At 44.0% G+C, this 18,039-nt stretch overlaps 1 protein-coding gene across 1 annotated transcript in view; it reads left to right on the top strand.

The window, feature by feature from the left end:
• The first annotated feature begins 2,121 nt into the window (after positions 1–2,121).
• Positions 2,122–18,039, top strand: part of WIPF3 (WAS/WASL interacting protein family member 3) — a 38,540-nt gene continuing 22,622 nt past the window's right edge. Inside the window, exons 1-2 of the mRNA XM_035129277.2 lie at positions 2,122–2,224; positions 14,546–14,891. Of these exons, the coding sequence (XP_034985168.1) occupies positions 14,601–14,891 (291 nt within the window). The 5' untranslated portion in view covers positions 2,122–2,224; positions 14,546–14,600. The remainder of the gene's footprint in view (positions 2,225–14,545; positions 14,892–18,039) is intronic.

Genomic DNA, 18,039 nt, shown 5'->3' with positions numbered 1-18,039 from the left:
AGGCATGAAACACGCACAAAAATCGTAATTAATGCAGGTGCTCTGAAGCATCGAGAAAGTATAGGGGGCAAGAGTGAAGGCAAAACTACCCATAATGCATCACTCCAGTAAAAAAAAGCAGCTCTTTTCGAAAATGAGTTTCTGGGTCGCATTGGCCTCGCATTCAAAATGCTGATAGTTTGGGTGATTATATATAGAATATGGCAGGAGGCGTGAATTTAAGAACAGCCCCTGCTGAATCAGTCAAAAAGCCCATCTGGTTCAAGCATCCTGCTCTCATAGTAGCCACTTGATGCCTGGGAGAAGCCCATGGGCAGACCCTGGGCACAACAGCCTTCTCGCCACCACCTGAGATTCTCACCAACTGGTCTTAAGAAGCATTCCTGTATCCGAGAGTGGAAACGCAGAGCATGGCTTTCTCCATGAAATTGTCTGCTGCTCTTTCAAAGCCACCCAAGGCAGATCAGGATCTACTGGTAGATCTCTGGGTGATTTGCAACAGATGCCCTCCAATTGTCTAGCAGGGGTGTCAACGTGAATAAAATATGGGGCGGGGACAGGTAAGCCCCGCCATGCCTAATCAATCATAGATGCCTCACATACTCACCACATGAATGGCAATGCCCGTCACTTGGGAGGGGACCTGGACGCCTCAAATATTTTATTGGGGGTGTGCCAAAGGTACCTTGGCCCCTAGGTGTCGGCTCCTATGTTGTCGAGCCACACCACAGCATGGCCACAATGAGTTTTCCCCACCTAAATGAGGCTGCTGAAATTAAGCTAGCTAGGACTCTGGGGCAAAAGGATTGTGAGCTTGCTTGAGCTGTGCGACCAAAACAAAAAGGCTGACCTGGAGACACAAGCTGAACATTGTCTCCTCAGCGGGTTCGTAGATCTTGGGGTTCTTGTAAAAAATACAAAGTAGATTTAACAAGCCTAATCTGACCATCCCTGTGCCTCCACATCATGCAGTCTAGGACTCAACTAGGCTCATTACCAGTCTAGCTGTCCCCCTATCTGGTGGCACAATGTTATATTGCACATATAACGCATATGAATCGCCTTTTCTTTACCAGTCTAGCTGAGTCCCCAGACTGGTAAAGAAAAAAGCGATTTACAGTATATGCATTATATGTGCAATATAACATTGTGCAACCAGATGGCGACGTGGAGCTCCGTTTTTCCCTACCTGATTTCCCTGTTTAAATTTACGACACTTTAAACTGAAACGCTCCTTTGATGTGTCTAGATCCAGCCCTAGTGGATCAAGGATCCTTCTGGTCACCCGTTCACACATAACGAGATGGCTCAGCTGGTCAGAGCGCGGTGCTGATAATCTCAAAGCTGCAATAATTAGAAATTATATAAGATTTAGAGTTTACTACAGATGATATGTAAAGAATCGCAGGAGGAGGAGGCATGAGGAAGCCAATAGATTAGAAATAAGGGTTATAAGTTAGAAATTTTGTTCTGATATTTTTGGTATTTTTGGTATTTTGTATTTTTTGTGTTTTGTATTTTCTTTTCATGTTTTGTATTTTTGTATGTTTTTGTTGTTTGAAAATCTTCAATAAATACATTTTAAAAAAAGATAATCTCAAAGCTGCAGGTTCGATCCCTGCATGGGGCAGCTGCATAGTCCCGCATTGCAGGGGGGGTCAGACTAGATGAATCTCAGGGTCCCTTTCCAACTCTGAGATTTTGTGATCTGAAAACAAGTAGGTGGTCTAAAACCACCACGCCAGATCGGAGCGGAGTCCTCCCACAATTGCGCCCACGCTCTGCACACGCTCAGATGCAACCTCGTCGTTCTTGGTTCCACCTCGGCTACTGAAAAAGGTTCTGGGACTGAGCGCTGCTCGGTGGTATTCACGGAGTTCTAGGGGGCGGGGAAACAAGGCTCTTTCCAGAAATCGGGCTCACCTGTCCGGCATCTGGTCCATCTGTTTCACCTGTGTGTTCTCCCGCCCCCCTTCCCAAACGCTCTCGAGGAAACCCGGACCGCGAAACCAGGCCATGGGGCGGCGTGTGCGCTAAGCGGCTTCTCCGGGCCCGGCAACAACTTGTGGGCAAGGCGGACTCGGCGCTCCGCCCCCTTCCGAGTTCCGACGCCGCTGCCGGAGCGAGGCCACCTTCCTTCCTCGGGCGCAGTGGCGCCGCTCTCTCGCCGGACTCCAGACCTGGGAAGGCGGCTGCGGCTCCTCTTGTTGGTGCAGGGCAGCAGGTGAGTGCTGGGGACATGGCGGCGCCACTGTCGCCCTGTTTTTTGGTCGTGGCTCAGCGGGGAAAGGAACCCGAGAGGGAGAGAGAGTCGTGCGCGCACCTGCCTCTCTTGCCGTGCAGGTGGGCGCACCAGAGAAGCGCGCTTGTCCGCTCCAAGTTCCCTGGACCCTCTACCTGGATGGAGCCGAGAGCTGCGCCCCCGAGCCCAAGGTCCTTTAAAAAACGCACTTGCCGGGGAGTAAGGTTCGTTGAACAAAGCGAGGCTTCCTTCCGAGTAAACGCGTCTAGGCTTTGCGCTGCTAATCGGCTTGAAACGGGGGCGGATTGTTTTTGCGAACAGAAAGGGACTCTGCAGTGCTTTTCCTTACGCACACACTCAAAAAAACTCCACTCGTGGTTCCTCGACGCCTTGTTGATTTCAGCAGTATAATTTTTAGACGGTAGGCGGGTGAGTAGGAGGCATGCTCCTGCTGTTGCTGCTCCTGCTGCTGGTGGTGGTCAAACCATTGGGGACCAGAGATCCTTTGCAAATCCAGATCCAGATCTCTCTCCTTCAGCTGAAAAGTTCATCGATTCCGCAGCAACCAGGTATCTCCCCAAAAGGGGTTGTTTTGCCGGTGTTACTAAAGTGCCCACATGGTTTTCAGCATTAGGGGAGTTTATTGGACACCTTCAGAACCCGGTGCAGAAAACATTTGGGAAGATTCAGAATAATTACTTCTGAATGTATGACTTTTGTGTCTGGCTCCCATGGGTAGCTCTCGGCGTTTGGGCTGCTTATTTCTTAAACTGGCCTTACAGCCCTGGAAAAAGTATAGGCTTGGTCAGTTGTCAAAGTGGGTCCATTACAAGGGCTTGAAATAGATCATTGTATTATTTATGAAAGGCTGCCTAATAGGAGCCATGTTTGCTTTTGCTTATAAAATACTCGGAAATGGAATTTGCAGGTGAATTTGCCAAGCTCTTGGGAGACTGGAGGATTTTCCTAGAGGTTTTGGGGAGGTTTCCTTCTGGAGGTGGATCTGTATATGGAAACATGCTTCCTTTGAGCTGGCAGGTTTAATGATTACCTGTTTATAGTAGCTGTAATTATGTAGCACATTCTTTGTCTCTCTTTCCTGCTTCTGCTCAGTGTGCTTTCTTGAAAATAAGTTCCATTGGACTTTTTTATTTTCATTATTTCTTTATACTGCATATATATTGCTTGATAATGTCTTTCAGAGCTGTGTGTACATAATAGTTTTTGCTCAATTTTCTTCTATATATTCCCATCAATCAAGTCCTAGAGTTGTTTTTTTCCCCTTCGTGAAGTTATTTTCTTACTTATAAGAAAGGTGTCCTTATAATGAAAATATGGGACTATAAATACTAGATCCTGAATGGGAGGGATGCATAATAATTGCAGAGCCCAACGAATAGATGGAAAGCAGGTGTATCCTCTGTTAGTAAGAGCACCTGTTTCAGACTAGGGTCAGGTTGACTGCAGCTGCAGCCTAATGCTTTTAAAAACTAAGGCTTAAAGAGTAGACAGAACATCTCTGATTGAAATGGTGCGGACAACAGTCACTTTGTGGTGGGTTTTCCCTGGGGGGAGGTGGGAGGCAGTCAGGCCAGCAGCCAATCTAATACACAGAATTGCAAATTTCACAACTGGAAGAGGGGGAAAGCAACCCTCATTCTTTTCAGTGGCCTGGAGGGAGGTTTTTTTTAATGTTGGAGGCGGAATCAGGTGTTTGGCAAAAGAGAAAGGATGCTCGTCTGCAGCAACTGGATTTGTTTCAGGTACGCTGATGTTTTCTGCAAGAAGCACATTAAATAGTGAGGTGCCCGTCTTCCGAAACTTGGGGATATGCTGCAATCCTCCCATCCCCACTTACCTGGGAGTAAACCACATTAGACTCAGAAGAACTTGCTGCTGGGTAGACATGTACAAGATTGCACTGAGAGGTGCTCTGAAAAGTGTACATGATTATATAAGAGAAGCTGCCTATAAACTTATATCTAACTGAAACAGTGTGTATGTGAAATATTTAGTGTTGTTGAAGATCTTGTCAAATTCTCCATTTTACTTTTATCTGCATTCCACCCCCACCCCAGTCAGTCTCTGACCTCAATTTTCTAGGCACTGTGCAAAACTACTTCTAATAAGCTTGATAGCCCTAGTCACCGAAAAGAAGAAAAGTAAATTAGTTCTAGGGCTGTGACGTTCTGCCGGCATGTGAATGACTTGGATGTTTGTAATGATTTGGTACTAGTTTCTCTCTTCCGTTGAAGCGTGCCGGATTCAATAGATGTAATTGCATATACATATTTTATGGAGCTTTATGTCTGTCCTTGAACAGGAATATTAGTTCCATTAATTAAGGATGATGTACTGGTGTATTACTATTGTTATTAGGGCTGCCATCCAACTGGATAAATCTTAGGGAATTAAATCAGATTTAATAAAGAGTGCAGTCCTACCTCTGGGTCCCAAATGTTGATGGCTATAGGGTGATGGTATAGATGCCCTATAGATGCCTCTCTGCTGGCCATGGGGAGGTGGTTAGGATATCTCTCTGCTGGGACATGAGAACACTGCTTCCCCTAGGCAAGGGGGTGTGTGTGTGTGTGGCTTCTCTTCAGCAGAGACCCCCCTCCCACTATGCCCAAGGAGATGGAAAACTATGGTTGGCAGTTCTCCTACCAAATGGTAGACTAGCAAATAGCCCCCAAATGGGGTGTTTCAGGGGTAGGACACCAGCGGTTTGGGGTCCATTGTATCCAGAGCTTCAGGGGGTCCACTCATTGAACCCCTCAGCTACACCAGCCAGGAACTGGTGAAGTTGAACACAGTACATCAACCACCCATCAATTTTCATACTGCATTTTCAGAGTTCATACTGGAAAATGCAGTATGAAAATTAAAATTAAAAAGGAACCACAAATAGGGGGGTGTCAAATATATGTGTATTAGAAATGTATGTGATTCGTGTTTTTATAATTTGTGTGTCTGTAAGTGTTTGAAAAACCGAAAAATAAAATTTTAGGAAGGTTCAGCTCAATAGCCTTTAGAAAGAGATAAGTGGCAAAAGTATATGAGAATCTGTTGTTGTTGTTGTTGTTGTTGTTGTTGTTGTTGTTGTTGTTGTTTTGAGCAACTAGAGAAAACTGCATGGGACTGATTGGTCTTGGGTTTGCACAAAGGTCTGTGGGGTCTGTCCCCACAGTCAGCTGATCAATGGGGGGCCCCAGATAACTTTGCCTGTGGATTCTTCCCCTCTTTTCAGGCATTCCAGATGAACTGTCCAAGGTCTCCTAACCACTCCTAACCACTTGGAAGCCTATAGGTGGCCTTGACTGCACTGGGGAAGTAGAGATCTTTCCCAGTCTGCTTCTGTATTAGAATTGTTTTCGGAGGTTTGTTTTCCCATGTACAGTATGTGTTTGCAGCCCTGGGCTCCTTTGGGAGGAAGGATGGAATGCTATAGCTCCCAATGGATGAGAACAAAGGTCCGTCTAGTCCAGCCTTACCCAACCTGGTGCTCTCATATTTTGGACAACAGCTCCCACTAGCCCCAACCTGCGTGTTTGCTATTGCATGATGGGAGAGTTGTGGTCTAAAACATCTGGGGGGCGTCAGGTTGGAGAAGGCTAGTCTGCCCTCAACTTCCTGTGTCCTGTAGTGCCCATTAAGGGTATGGAGAAAGATAATAGTTGGGCCCACCTGAAAAGCCTTCTGCTACATTGATTTTGCTTGTGCTCACCTTACCAGTAGCCAGCAAAATTGAGCCTAGGAAGGTCATTGGTTAATCTAGTTTAGTATTGTCTACACTGACTGGTAGCAGCTTTCCAGGGTTTCAGACAGGCGACCTAGGAAGTGGTATCTGACATGTATTCGGCACATGATTACATATTTTAACACAACATATTTTCCCCACTCTGGTGCGCTCCACATGTTTTGGACCACCAGCCCTATCAACCCCAGATAGATCATTTGTGATGGCTCCTTGCCTCAGCTCACATTACAAAGCAGGCCTGGTTTTTGATTATTTTGCCCCTCCTCCTCCTCCTCCTCCTCCTCCTTTTTGTGTGTGCAGAAATCCCATCTTTTAGCTATAAAATCACAGGCCGGGAGAGGAATTCCTGCATTGCAGGGGGTTGGACTAGATGACTCTTGGGCCCCTTCCAACTCTACAGTTCTACGAATCAAAAACCCATTTAATCCAACCCAAACTTATTGCAATACAATGGCTCTTGGTTCTCTCTCTCTCTCTCTCTCTCTCTCTCTCTCTCTCTCTCTCTCTCTCTCTCTCTCTCTCTCTCTCTCTCTCTCTCCCTCCCTCCCTCCCTCCCTCCCTCCCTCCCTCCCTCCCTCCCTCCCCTCATTCAATCTTGCTTTTCAACAATGGGTAAAATCTATGTTTCTGTTTAAAAAAATAACATCACAGAAAATTTAGAGCTAAAAAACATTAAATGTATTACTATGGTTGATTTAACTGAGTTTCAAGAAGTGGAATTTCACCCTCAGTGAACATACCTTCATTGTTTGCATTCTTTTTTTCCTAATCTGTCATCATGTCGATTCAGGCAATGAATTTAAGACCGTAGTCCTATGCATATTTGCAAAGGAGGAAATATTGTTTGCATGTTTATCTTAATCCTTTGTAGGAAATGATTGATGATGGCCAAGGCTTTCCTGTAATCTAGGGACTCTGCCAAAGATCAGCTTTAATGTATGCCTTTGTGCTAAATTTACTCAGCTAGACCGTTTGGCACCAGAGTGCGGAGTGCATTTGCTGTATCTCCTGGGTTGGTATGAAAGTGCATGTGCAAAAATGTATCTTATGGAGGTACCATTGTCGGGTCACGTGAATTGGGTGCCTTCAGCAGGAGATTGTGTGCAAATCTTGAGAGCCCATCCACACTTGCCTGCAAAGCCCAGAGTTTCTGTATTCGGTTTGTCACCTTGAGGTCCATACCTGAGCTGCTTGCGCTCTGTTATATGGTTTTTAGAATGTGGTGTTTCTTGTTCTGCTCTCGGGTTTTCCATTATTCGTTCTTTCCAGCAATGCCCAACCCCAACCCTCATGGATTAACTGTCTACAGTGGAAAAAATTGAGAAAGGCATCAGCGTTCAGTGGTTTTAAAACCAACTAGATAGAGGAAAATCTGGATTTATAGGGGAGAAGGTGAAAGCAGATGCTTTTGGTGAATGTAATGACCAAATACAAAATGCACAAAAACAGGGAACTATGAAAAATATGAAACACATTATAACAAAAATATAACCAAAAATAACCTGAGCTAACAAAAATCACTTAAATAGCTGTAGCCTATGGCATACATTCCAAGTATAGTCAACTCTTAAAGTGCAAAAGTTCACTTTGAAATCCTGTATAGTGTTAGGTGATTGTACAATGAACGCTCATGGATATGATGTTTAAAGCAAAGTTCCTCAGTTGTCCTCATCTGTCCGACGGGTTGCTAGCTGGTCCAGCCGTTTCACTGGTTGGACTCCAGTTTCTTCAAAGGAACAGACTCTATCTTTAATAACAATAGCAATAATACATTCTGTCATCATTTCGTATAACATACTGGAATATTTATACAAAATAATTTTAGGTACTCACCAATAGAGATAAAGAATAAGAAACTTAAACCATAGCTAAATAGCTCCAGCAACTCTAACATTCTTCACTTTGGCAAAGGCTAATACAAACTGAAGGTTTCTCTGAGTTAAATACATTCAGTGAATGTAGCATGGACCAGGAAAAATTAAAAGCTGCACAATCCAAGTTAAGTAGAAGTGTGGATGGGCTTTGATGAGTCTACTTACGTAATGACCAGCATAACAAACTAGTTTAACGTCCAAAATAAATGCAAACACTTAAATTTCCTCACTTCCTCCCACCTAACACAAGATGTCGGGCATCACTACACAAAACACAACTCACTATTCTGGGTTGGGTAACTTGCTTTTCTTTCTTTATATCTGCTTAAATTTCTATGCTGCTAGATCAAGAAGAAGAAAATCTTCTCAAAGCAATATACATAATAAAAATATTTTAAAAATCAAAGGTAAGAATATGAAAAGAACATAAAACTGGGTCCCTTTTCCGTGATGGTAGTGATATGGTGATATAAAGAAGTACCTTTTGAGACATGATAAAAGACCACAATGATTAGATGTTTGGAAACAAAGCACCACTGAAATGATCCCAAATTGGATGCTCTTTGCTAGTGTTTCCCCAGGGGTCAGTTTAAAAGCTGCTACTGCTGAGCCTTTTTGATTCTAAATGTCAAAAGTCAGGTTTCACTTTCAGTTCAAGTGAACCCCGTCCCTTTTGTGTAGATCTAACCCCCCCCCCCCAAAACACTCACCTGTGCATAGCTTCAGCTATATAGCTGGCCTCCATCTCTGTGAGCATCTCAGAGAAAGCTACCTTGGATAGGCATGAGGATAAATGTGCCTATGCTTAAAGCAATAACTGTTGCTTGAAGAAGAGGAGGAGGAAATGAAAACCATGCCAGGTGCCATCTTAGAAATCATTTCCTGTTTGAGAGGAGAGGGGGGAATGCCTCTTCTAAGAATCACCATCTGAAGTTTTGTAAGCATTTACCTTTAAAATGATTGTTTATTTGCCTGATAAGCAAGGGCTGGTTTTTTGTTTTTGTTTTTAGGTTATGAAAAACACCCTTGCTACTTAATGTATTCTAGAGTTACCATATTTAAAAAGGTGAAAATCTGGACACAAAAGTTGTTGGTGTCTTTTTTTTGGCCGAAGTTGTTGAGCTTTGTTTTAGTGTTTTTTTAAAGAAGTTTTTGAACTGTTTTTAATCAAATTCTCCAAAATCTACACTGTCATATGTCCAGATTTTCCCGGACATTTAGCGATTTCCGCCCAGAAACAATTTCCAATGGCCGAATCCCGGCTATGTCCGGAATATTCCAGATGTATGGCAACTCTATGTATTCAAAACCTGGCTTTAGTTTACTCTTATTTTATTCCGTCTGTCCAACACAGCCTCCTTTGTAGCACACCTGCATCAATAACTTCAGCTGTTATTTAGAGCCAGCTGGCAACAGCAAGTGGTAGACCCGGTAAATCTTTTAATCTTCCTCTCCAGATATGAAAGATGACTTGAACAGATGCACAATGCTGGTTTTCTTTTTTCCTTTTTTCTTTTCCTCCTCCTTTTCCTGTCATCATACAATCCTGGTTTTCTATATAACTTTGATCCCACCTGGAATACTATCTCCTGTTTGAGGCACTACCATTTAAGAAGGATATTGATAAGCTGTAGATAAAGGTATTGATAAGCTGCAGAGCAGATCAAGGATCTGGAAACCAAGATAATAATAATTTATTATTTATATCCCGCCCATCTGGTTGGGTTTTCCCAGCCATTATGGGCGGCTCCCAACAGATAAAACCAAGGCTTATGAAGAACGGTTGAGGGATCGAGGGGAGTTTAGATCGAGACTGAGGACTCAGCTACATTAGTAAGAAAAAGTTTTGTATGTGTTATAAACATGCAACACCTGATGGCGGCAGAGAGCAAAAGAAAATCGATGCAATTTTTACATAGTGTTTTTTTTTGTTATAACGATTTAATTTCTGACTTACAGCGTTTTTTTCCCTGTGTGTAGATCCACCCTGAGGGGAGATATGGTAGCCATCTTTAAATAACTCAAGGGATGTCACATAGAAGAGGGAACAAGCTTGTGGGGTGACATGGCCAAGTGATTCCCAGGAAGCTTCTGATTATAGCCCCATGAGACTCTGGGTCCTCAGGGGTTGTAGGTTCGAGCCCCACATTGGGCAAAAGATTCCTGCATTGCCGGGGTTAGATGGCATCGTGGTCCCTTCTAACTCTGATTACTCATTAACCCTATAAACCTGGGGTGGGACTGCAGCTCGGGAACAGAGCAAATGCTTTGCATACAGAAGGTATTAGGCATTGCCAATGGAAAGTAGGAAGCAGGCTGTAAGAGAGGCCTGCTTCAGTTCTTGGAGAGCTGCTGTCTGTCTGAGTAGGCCACATGGTGCCCTCCAGATGTTTTTGAACTGCAGCTCCCATCATTCCTGACAATTGGCAACGCTCGCCGAGACTGACGGGAGTTGTAGTTCAACACCACTCAGAAGGCAGCGCATAGGGTATCCCTGGAGCAGGAAATAGTGGGTTAAATGAGCAAGTGGTCCGACTTGGTATAAATCAGATTTCTAATGACTACTGTAGTCTAGGCAATAGCAGATCTAGCTGCTATCAAGATGAACCTGTCTTATATTTGGGATCACGCCTCTGTGACCTTCAACATGCCCACTTCAAGCTTTAGACAGATGACATGTACAGATGGAAGAAACTAACAAAGATTTTATTTTTTTTTAAAGTCAAACAACAACTGCCTGGATGAATTGTATTGCATTTTAATTTACAGTATTGACTTGGAAAAACAAGTGCCTCTTGCTTTCTTTTTCCTAAGGCTACAACGCTTAAAATACCTGCTTTTTAGATAAAATTCTTGAGTTCCGTATCCCGATATTGGTGCACTTGTAACAGGTATGTTGCCCTGAAGGTCCTAGCAAATGGATATTGGCCAATAAGCCCGTTTGTGCAAAATTCAAATATAAAAATGCAATGTCCTGTGGGGATCTAGTGAGATTGCCGTGATGCAAATAGGGCAGAAGTGGAAACCGTGGAAACGGCGAGACAAGGGAACATTTTGAGCGAGGTCTTGAGGGTGTGCATAGCGGGATCAAATTGTACAAGACTAAATATCACTAGGGAACCTACAGCTGCTGCTGGTTCCTGTGACTCACGGAGCCAAGGACAAAGGGTGAACATGTGCTTGAGATGTCTTGAGGGAGGAAAACAAGCTGTGGCTACGGGTGGAATCACTCCTGACATTTCCACGCATGAAAGGGAATTTGATGGAAGCAGATAAGCTAACAGTGCTGCTGTTATAAACACACTTGAGAACATTATTCAGACAAAGATGCAGGTTTGTGGTGCTGTAGGCCATTAGGAAATGGTTGAGCTATAGATCAGGCATCCCCAAACTCGGCCCTCCAGATGTTTTGGGACTACAATTCCCATCATCCCTGACCACTGGTCCTGTTAGCTAGGGATGATGGGAGTTGTAGTCCCAAAATAGCTGGAGGGTAGAGTTTGGGGATGCCTGCTATAGATTCATACTATGTCCAAGGAAGACTCCTGGGGTTTCTCAGGAAGATCAGCTGTGATTCTTTGGCCAAGAGGTCAATAATTTATTTTTACTATTTATTAAATTTGTGTCCTACCCTTCACCTCAAGACCACAGGGCAGTTCACAATGTAAAAATCCAAAATAAGAACGCAAAATGCATAATAAAACGAATAACTCACCTCCCACAAGCCCATTTTCACCTGGTGCCTAAAGATATGTAATGAAGGAGCTAGGCGAGCCTCCCTGGGGAGAGCATTCCACAGACAGGGAGCCACCACAGAAAAGGCCTGTTCTCAGGCCTCTTTTCTTGGGGCACACAAAGAAGGGCCTCAGATGATGATTCCAGGTCAGTTCGCAAGGGGAGAGTTGGTCCTTGTGGAATAAGTAGAAACCTCTATAAATGTGGAATAAGTAGGAATCTCTATGGCGGTGAAGAGCTAGAAATTTAAATGGGTTTTTAGATAATTTCTCATATCACCATGGTACCAGTCTTAAGCTGAAGCTTTTATTTTTCACGACAAAAAAACCTTATTGGAGTCTGTTCTTCCAAGTTACTTAATAGGATTTAATAATTGCATTCTGTGCTGTGGGAGGGTGTAGGAATTCTGGAGAGCAACCAAGCAAAGCATAGACTGCATACATGACATTTTTATTCTTGTTGCCTCTTTGAGCTGCTCTCCATGAATACAGCGTTAGAAACGTCATTATTCCAACTGATGCAAGGTCAGCCCCAAACAGGTTGCTGCCTGAGACAAAAACGTCTGACGCTGACTCTACTGCCGGATGAATCTTACGGCAACATGGGTGAGCGGAAGGTGTCCTCGGCTGCAGCCAAGATTAGCTTAACTGGCTCAGGGCAGACTGTGTGGGGCATGCAGTGCTCTTGTCCAACAGAGAGGAAGAGCTAAGGAGGAGAAGCTGGGAGGCTTTTGCTATTGGCTCATCCACACCCCCCAGCATCTGCCTCTTGTGGCATTCATTCTGCCTAATAAGGTGGTCACCTTCAGTGTAATTGGTTTAATTCACACAGAAATGGAAAATGTATATGCATTAATACAGGTTTAAATTGGGGGGATTCTATTGTTAATATTGGTTTACCCCCAACAATAAGTTTCTAAAGGATTCCCTGTTGGTTGTTTCTCTACTCTGTGCTGAGAGTAAAGGTAAAGGGACCCCTGACCATTAGGTCCAGTCGTGACCGACTCTGGGGTTGCATCTCGCTCTATTGGCCAAGGGGGCCAGCGTACAGCTTCCAGGTCATGTGGCCAGCATGACTAAGCCGCTTCTGGCGAACCAGAGCAGCACACGGAAACGGCGTTTACCTTCCCGCCAGAGTGGTACCTATTTATCTACTTGCACTTTGTGCTTTCGAACTGCTAGGTTGCAAATTCACTATCTTGAAAGGTGGTGGCTGTTAACAAAAGCATGTGATAATAGCTCTCCCAAAAGAGCTGCTTAGCCTTAGGCAGGCTGGGATGGGGGAGAGAGACACCGTTTTGATTTGGGGATTATTTTCTATTTTCATATTTTCTAAGATGCTGAGCCTGTGCTGGACAGCACAAGACATTGTATGGGTATTTATTTAACGTGCATTTGATGTTTTAACGAAGATAGTTCTGCCCTAACAGTTTGAATAATATTTTTATGGGCCTAGGAAATGATTTATTCCAAAAGGAGTCAGTTCTTATGCTTCGAGTCGCTTTAAACTGTGCAATATTAATATTTGCAACAGGCCAGCCTTGCTTGTATGCCAGAGAAAAAGTGCCTGGTTGCGATTCCCATAGTCCACACAGCGCCTGTTCCCAGTTTGAGCTGACAACTGGGGAAAGAGCCCTTGTTCAAAGCAGGGAGGGGAAATTGTGGCCTTCTGGATGTTGCTTCAGCACAGCTCCCATCATCCTTGACCATTGGCCGTGCTGATGGAAGTTAGACTCCAACCACCATAGGTTCCTCGTCTCAGACATAAAGGAAAATTCCACCTGGGAGGAAAGTGCTGGTTAGCAGAGCACTGCACAAATGCTATACTTATTTCTCAGCTTTCCTTTCAAGGGCACACTCTGCTGTAAAGAATAATAGCAAGATGGATCGACAAGTGTGGCTTTAACATTCGTGGATGAGGTTCCATTTGCAAAGCTGGCGTTTAAGGCGAAGGTTGCCTCCGAATGATTGCAATCATTGCAAACAGTGGTGTGCTCAGAAACTTGAGGCCTATTGTGTCAGGGGAAGAGTGTTTGAGTCAGGCAGTTGGCAAAATAAAATAAAAATACAAGTGCTAGAAAGGTTGATGCGCAGGCTGAGAGTTATTCACTATTGTAGAGAAGCTGGAACGTCATCGCCTGCCATAAGTGAGAAATTATGGAGCATGAGAATGGTGAAGGTAGAAGAACAGAAGAGGGAAAATTTAGTTGTGTCCCAACATGGGCATGTTCCATGCTCAAGCTAATACAGTGGAACCTTGGTTCCCCAACTTAATCCATTCTGGAAGTCCGTTTGACTCCCGAAACGATTCGGGAACCAAGGCGCGGCTTCTGATTGGCTGCAGGAGCTTCCTGCAGCCAATTGGACGCCATGGAAGCTGCGCCGGATGTTTGGCTCCCAAAGAACATTTGAAAACTGGAACAATCACTTCCAGTTTTCGATCATTCGGGAGCCGGAACGTTTGGCTCCCAAGGCGTTCGAAAGCCGAGGTTCCACTGTAATAATAATAATACCTTCATCTTGATCGGCAACTTAGACTCAGGGGAGCCAATTTGGGCCCCAGGTTATGGGTGCCCAGCGTGGTACCAGAAGTCGGATTCTGAGGTCTTAGAAGACCTCAGAAAGCATCTCTGATGCCTCGCAGATGCTGTCCAAGGCCTTGCGAGACCTCGGACGTTGCATGGGGGCCCTGTGATGTGGGTGCCGAGCGCCGACAACAATTTTTTGTGGGTGCTCAGGCAACCAAGGCCCCTCATACTTGGTGCCCGTGCTTAGACTACTGTTATTCAAGTGCATGGGAAAGGAGTGAAGGACCCATGGATTCCACCCAGAACTAAGGTTTTATTAAAAGTCTTTGGCTTTATGAATGACCAAACTGGAGGCTTCTTTGGTGGATGTAGGATATAAATTCAGTTTTCTTTTTCTTTTTTCCTAGATCATTTTGTCTGTGATCTTTGAGAGCGGACTGACTGAAAATAGAAACTTGACAGATGCCTGTTCCACTACCACCACCTGCTCCTCCTCTTCCACCATCTCTTTCTGGAGGAGCCCCAGCACCACCACCTCCTCCTCCTCCTCTTCCGCCATCTTTCTCTGCAGCTCCACCTCCTCCTCCTCCTCCTCCTCTACCTTCTTCTTCTGGAGGTCCACCACCTGCCCCGCCTCCACCTCCCCTTCCATCACCTTCTTCTGGATGTCCTCCTCCACCACCACCACCACCTCCTGCCTCTTTTTCATCAACTTCTGGAGGCCCACCATCACTGCCATCTTCATGCCCTTTGGTAAGGCTCATCTTTCGATTTTTCCTTGATTGTGAAGAGTATAACCAACATTGTGGTATCACAATTAAAATTCTGTTTTGGACTTGGAAAGTTAGCTACAAGTCCTAGGTTTAAAATTAGGTGCTATTCAAATACAGGTTGTGGTTTTTTAATGAGAAAAATGAACTAGTCTTGAATGCCTAGACATTCTTCTGTTTATTGCAGATTTCTCCACCCACTTGGTTGTCACCATTCCCAATGTCACCAGTGAGTCTGTTGACATAATCCGTAGCTTGGTCGGTAGAGCATGAGACTCCTAATCTTAGGGTCATGGGTTCGAGCCCCACGTTGGGTGAAAGATTCCTGCATTGCAGGGGGTTGGACTAGATGACTCTCAACTCTACAAGTCTGTGCTTCTGTGAAAACATGGTTGCGAAGGGCAGAGAAACACAGAAAGATTCTTTATGTTGTGACAGACCACTAGTCCATCCAGCTCAGTATCGTTTATATAAACCGACTGGCAGCTGCGATTATTATTTATTGAATTTCTATACCACCTTTCATCCAAAGATCACAGGGCAGTTTCAGGTTGGGTGTCTCCCAGCCCAACCTGGAGTTGCCAGGCATCTTCTGCTTGCGAGGCACACGGTCCATCATTGTGCTTCCTAATATCCTAACTTCGGAGGTTGTAGGGCTGCCACACGTCTGCAACTTCCCGTGACATTGCCGGAATTTCCGAAAATCAGTGAAAACGCTTGGGGCAGCCCATGTTGAAAGTGTTTCTTTTTTTCCTTTAAAAAGTGCTAATTTCCCTCCCTCAAAATAGCTCAAAAACTCCTCTCGACAACTTTTGTGTCCAGATTTTCACTTTTTGAAATATGGCAACCCCCTAGGAGGTTTTTATTTCTTCATTTGCACAGAGAATTTATAGGCCTTGGTGTCTGTATCACGCACCTGCCACGATTACCCAGCTGTTACTGCAGCTGCTAGGTTTTCTGAGGAAACTGGAATGAAGCTTAAGGAATGTAAATGGAATGAGTCCTCACGTAGCAACAGTCCAAGATGTTTGCATATTGTCCATTCTTTTTTCTGCATCATTTGATCCCCTCCATCTATTGGAAACAGTTTTTGTTCAGTATTGTGGGTGCTCTTTGTTAAAAAAACAAAAAAAGGTTTACCTGAATATTCTTTTTGGACAAAGCTATTTCTACCATTTCCGGTTAGAGACTCACGTTAGGCCTTTTAATAATACAAAGGATACAAATACAGCAAATTGTGAATACAGGCATCACATACGCACACTTCCTAGGGAGTATTTGGATACAGCAGGACTTGTTTATAAACAAACATTTATAGGCTCAGACTATTGACTGAGGGATTAATGGACTGAGGCTCATATGATAAATCATCTAGCACTTTTTAAATTGTATGACATAATCATAAAAACTGAGTCCCATTTTCTTTAACTGGGGATTAGGAGATAGGTGCCTTCCTGCTTTCTGTGATTAGCAGAATTTGAATTTGAATAGAAGCCCACTTGAATAATTTGCACATACGACTCTGTTCACAGAATACAGCTTTTCAAAGCAGAACATTCTGGGCTTTTTTTTTAAGCAGCCAAATTTATTCTGCTTTTTTACTAAGCGATTATTGCTTCTCTTAGGATACTTCACTAGATTTTATTAAATCCAACATATATTAAATCACCTTAGTGAATTCAATAGGACTATTCTTGCTTAATTGTTGTCACCTTTAAATAAAAAAACACCTCTCTGTGCTTAACTAGGGTTGTGGGAATTTAACAGGGAGTCTGGCATCTGAAGTAGGAGTGAGAATAAAAGAGTGTATTTGTATTTGGTATCATGAAGGATATTACATAAAATGCTGTGTGAGGTTTTTTAAAAATCCTTTAACACTTTATTTTTCACTGGGAGGGGGGGTAACATTGAATTTCAATACACTAAGCTGTCTGGAAAATTACTGCAAGCTCCTAGGGGAAGAAGGTGTTCTGTTATTCTGTCTGATACTATTGCAATGAGAAACAATCTTATTGAAGGCATCCTTGCAGGCAGATGGTGGCAACGATTTAAATAAGTGGGGAGATATTTATTTATGAACTTCCTACGACTGCACTGCTTCAAACAGTAGAAGATGCTTCTTTGACAAAGCCAAAATAATTAATGCTTTTCTCGAATCACAACCCATTCACATTGCTGTTAGTGCTGAAACCTTTTATGAAGAAAAATAATATTACCACCTTTATCCCTATCTCCACGTGCTTGGGAGTAAACCTCGTGGAATTCTACAGGGCTTACTTCTGAGTCAGCAGTGTGCTGCAAAATCCTGGGTGGAAAAAGCAAAGAAATCTCTAGCAATCTCAATTTAGAAGAAGAAGAGTTTGGACTTGATACCCCGCCTTTCACTCCCTTTTTAAGGAGTCTCAAAGTGGCTAACATTCTCCTTTCTTTCCTCCCCCACAACAAACACTCTGTGAGGTGAGTGAGGCTGAGAGACTTCAGAGAAGTTTGACTTGCCCAAGGTCACCCAGCAGCTGCATGTGGAGGAGCGGAGAACTGAATCCAGTTCAGTAGATTACGAGTCTACCGCTCTTAACCACTATGCTGGCTCTCTTTATTTTGTCGGCAGACTGATACAAGCTCACAAAATGTCTGTTGCCCTTTGCACTCCTTTACTTCATTATTTAAGGATGCGGGTGGCACTGTGGGTTAAACCACAGAGCCTAGGGCTTGCCGATCAGAAGGTCGGGGGTTCGAATCCACGCAACAGGGTGAGCTCCCGTTGCTCGGTCCCAGCTCCTGCCAACCTAGCAGTTCGAAAGCACGTCAAAGTGCAAGTAGATAAATAGGTACTGATCCGGCAGGAAGGTAAACGGTGTTTCTGTGCGCTGCTCTAGTTCGCCATGCTGGCCACATGACCTGGAAGCTGTATGCCGGCTCCCTCGGCCAATAATGCAGGATGAGCGTCGCAACCCCAGAGTCTGTCACGACTGGACCTAATGGTCAGGGGTCCCTTTACTTCATTATTTACTGTTAGTTAATTAATTAAAGCAAATTAATTAGTAGCCTGTCCTTTGACAAAAGACACCAGGGCAATTTACAGCAGCACAAAAAAATACAATCCGTAATTAAAACAGTCAAAGTTAAAAACA

This window comes from Zootoca vivipara, chromosome 12 (genome assembly GCF_963506605.1).
Source record: "Zootoca vivipara chromosome 12, rZooViv1.1, whole genome shotgun sequence".
Taxonomy (NCBI): Eukaryota; Metazoa; Chordata; class Lepidosauria; order Squamata; family Lacertidae; genus Zootoca; species Zootoca vivipara.
This window is presented reverse-complemented; position numbering and strand designations above follow the sequence as displayed.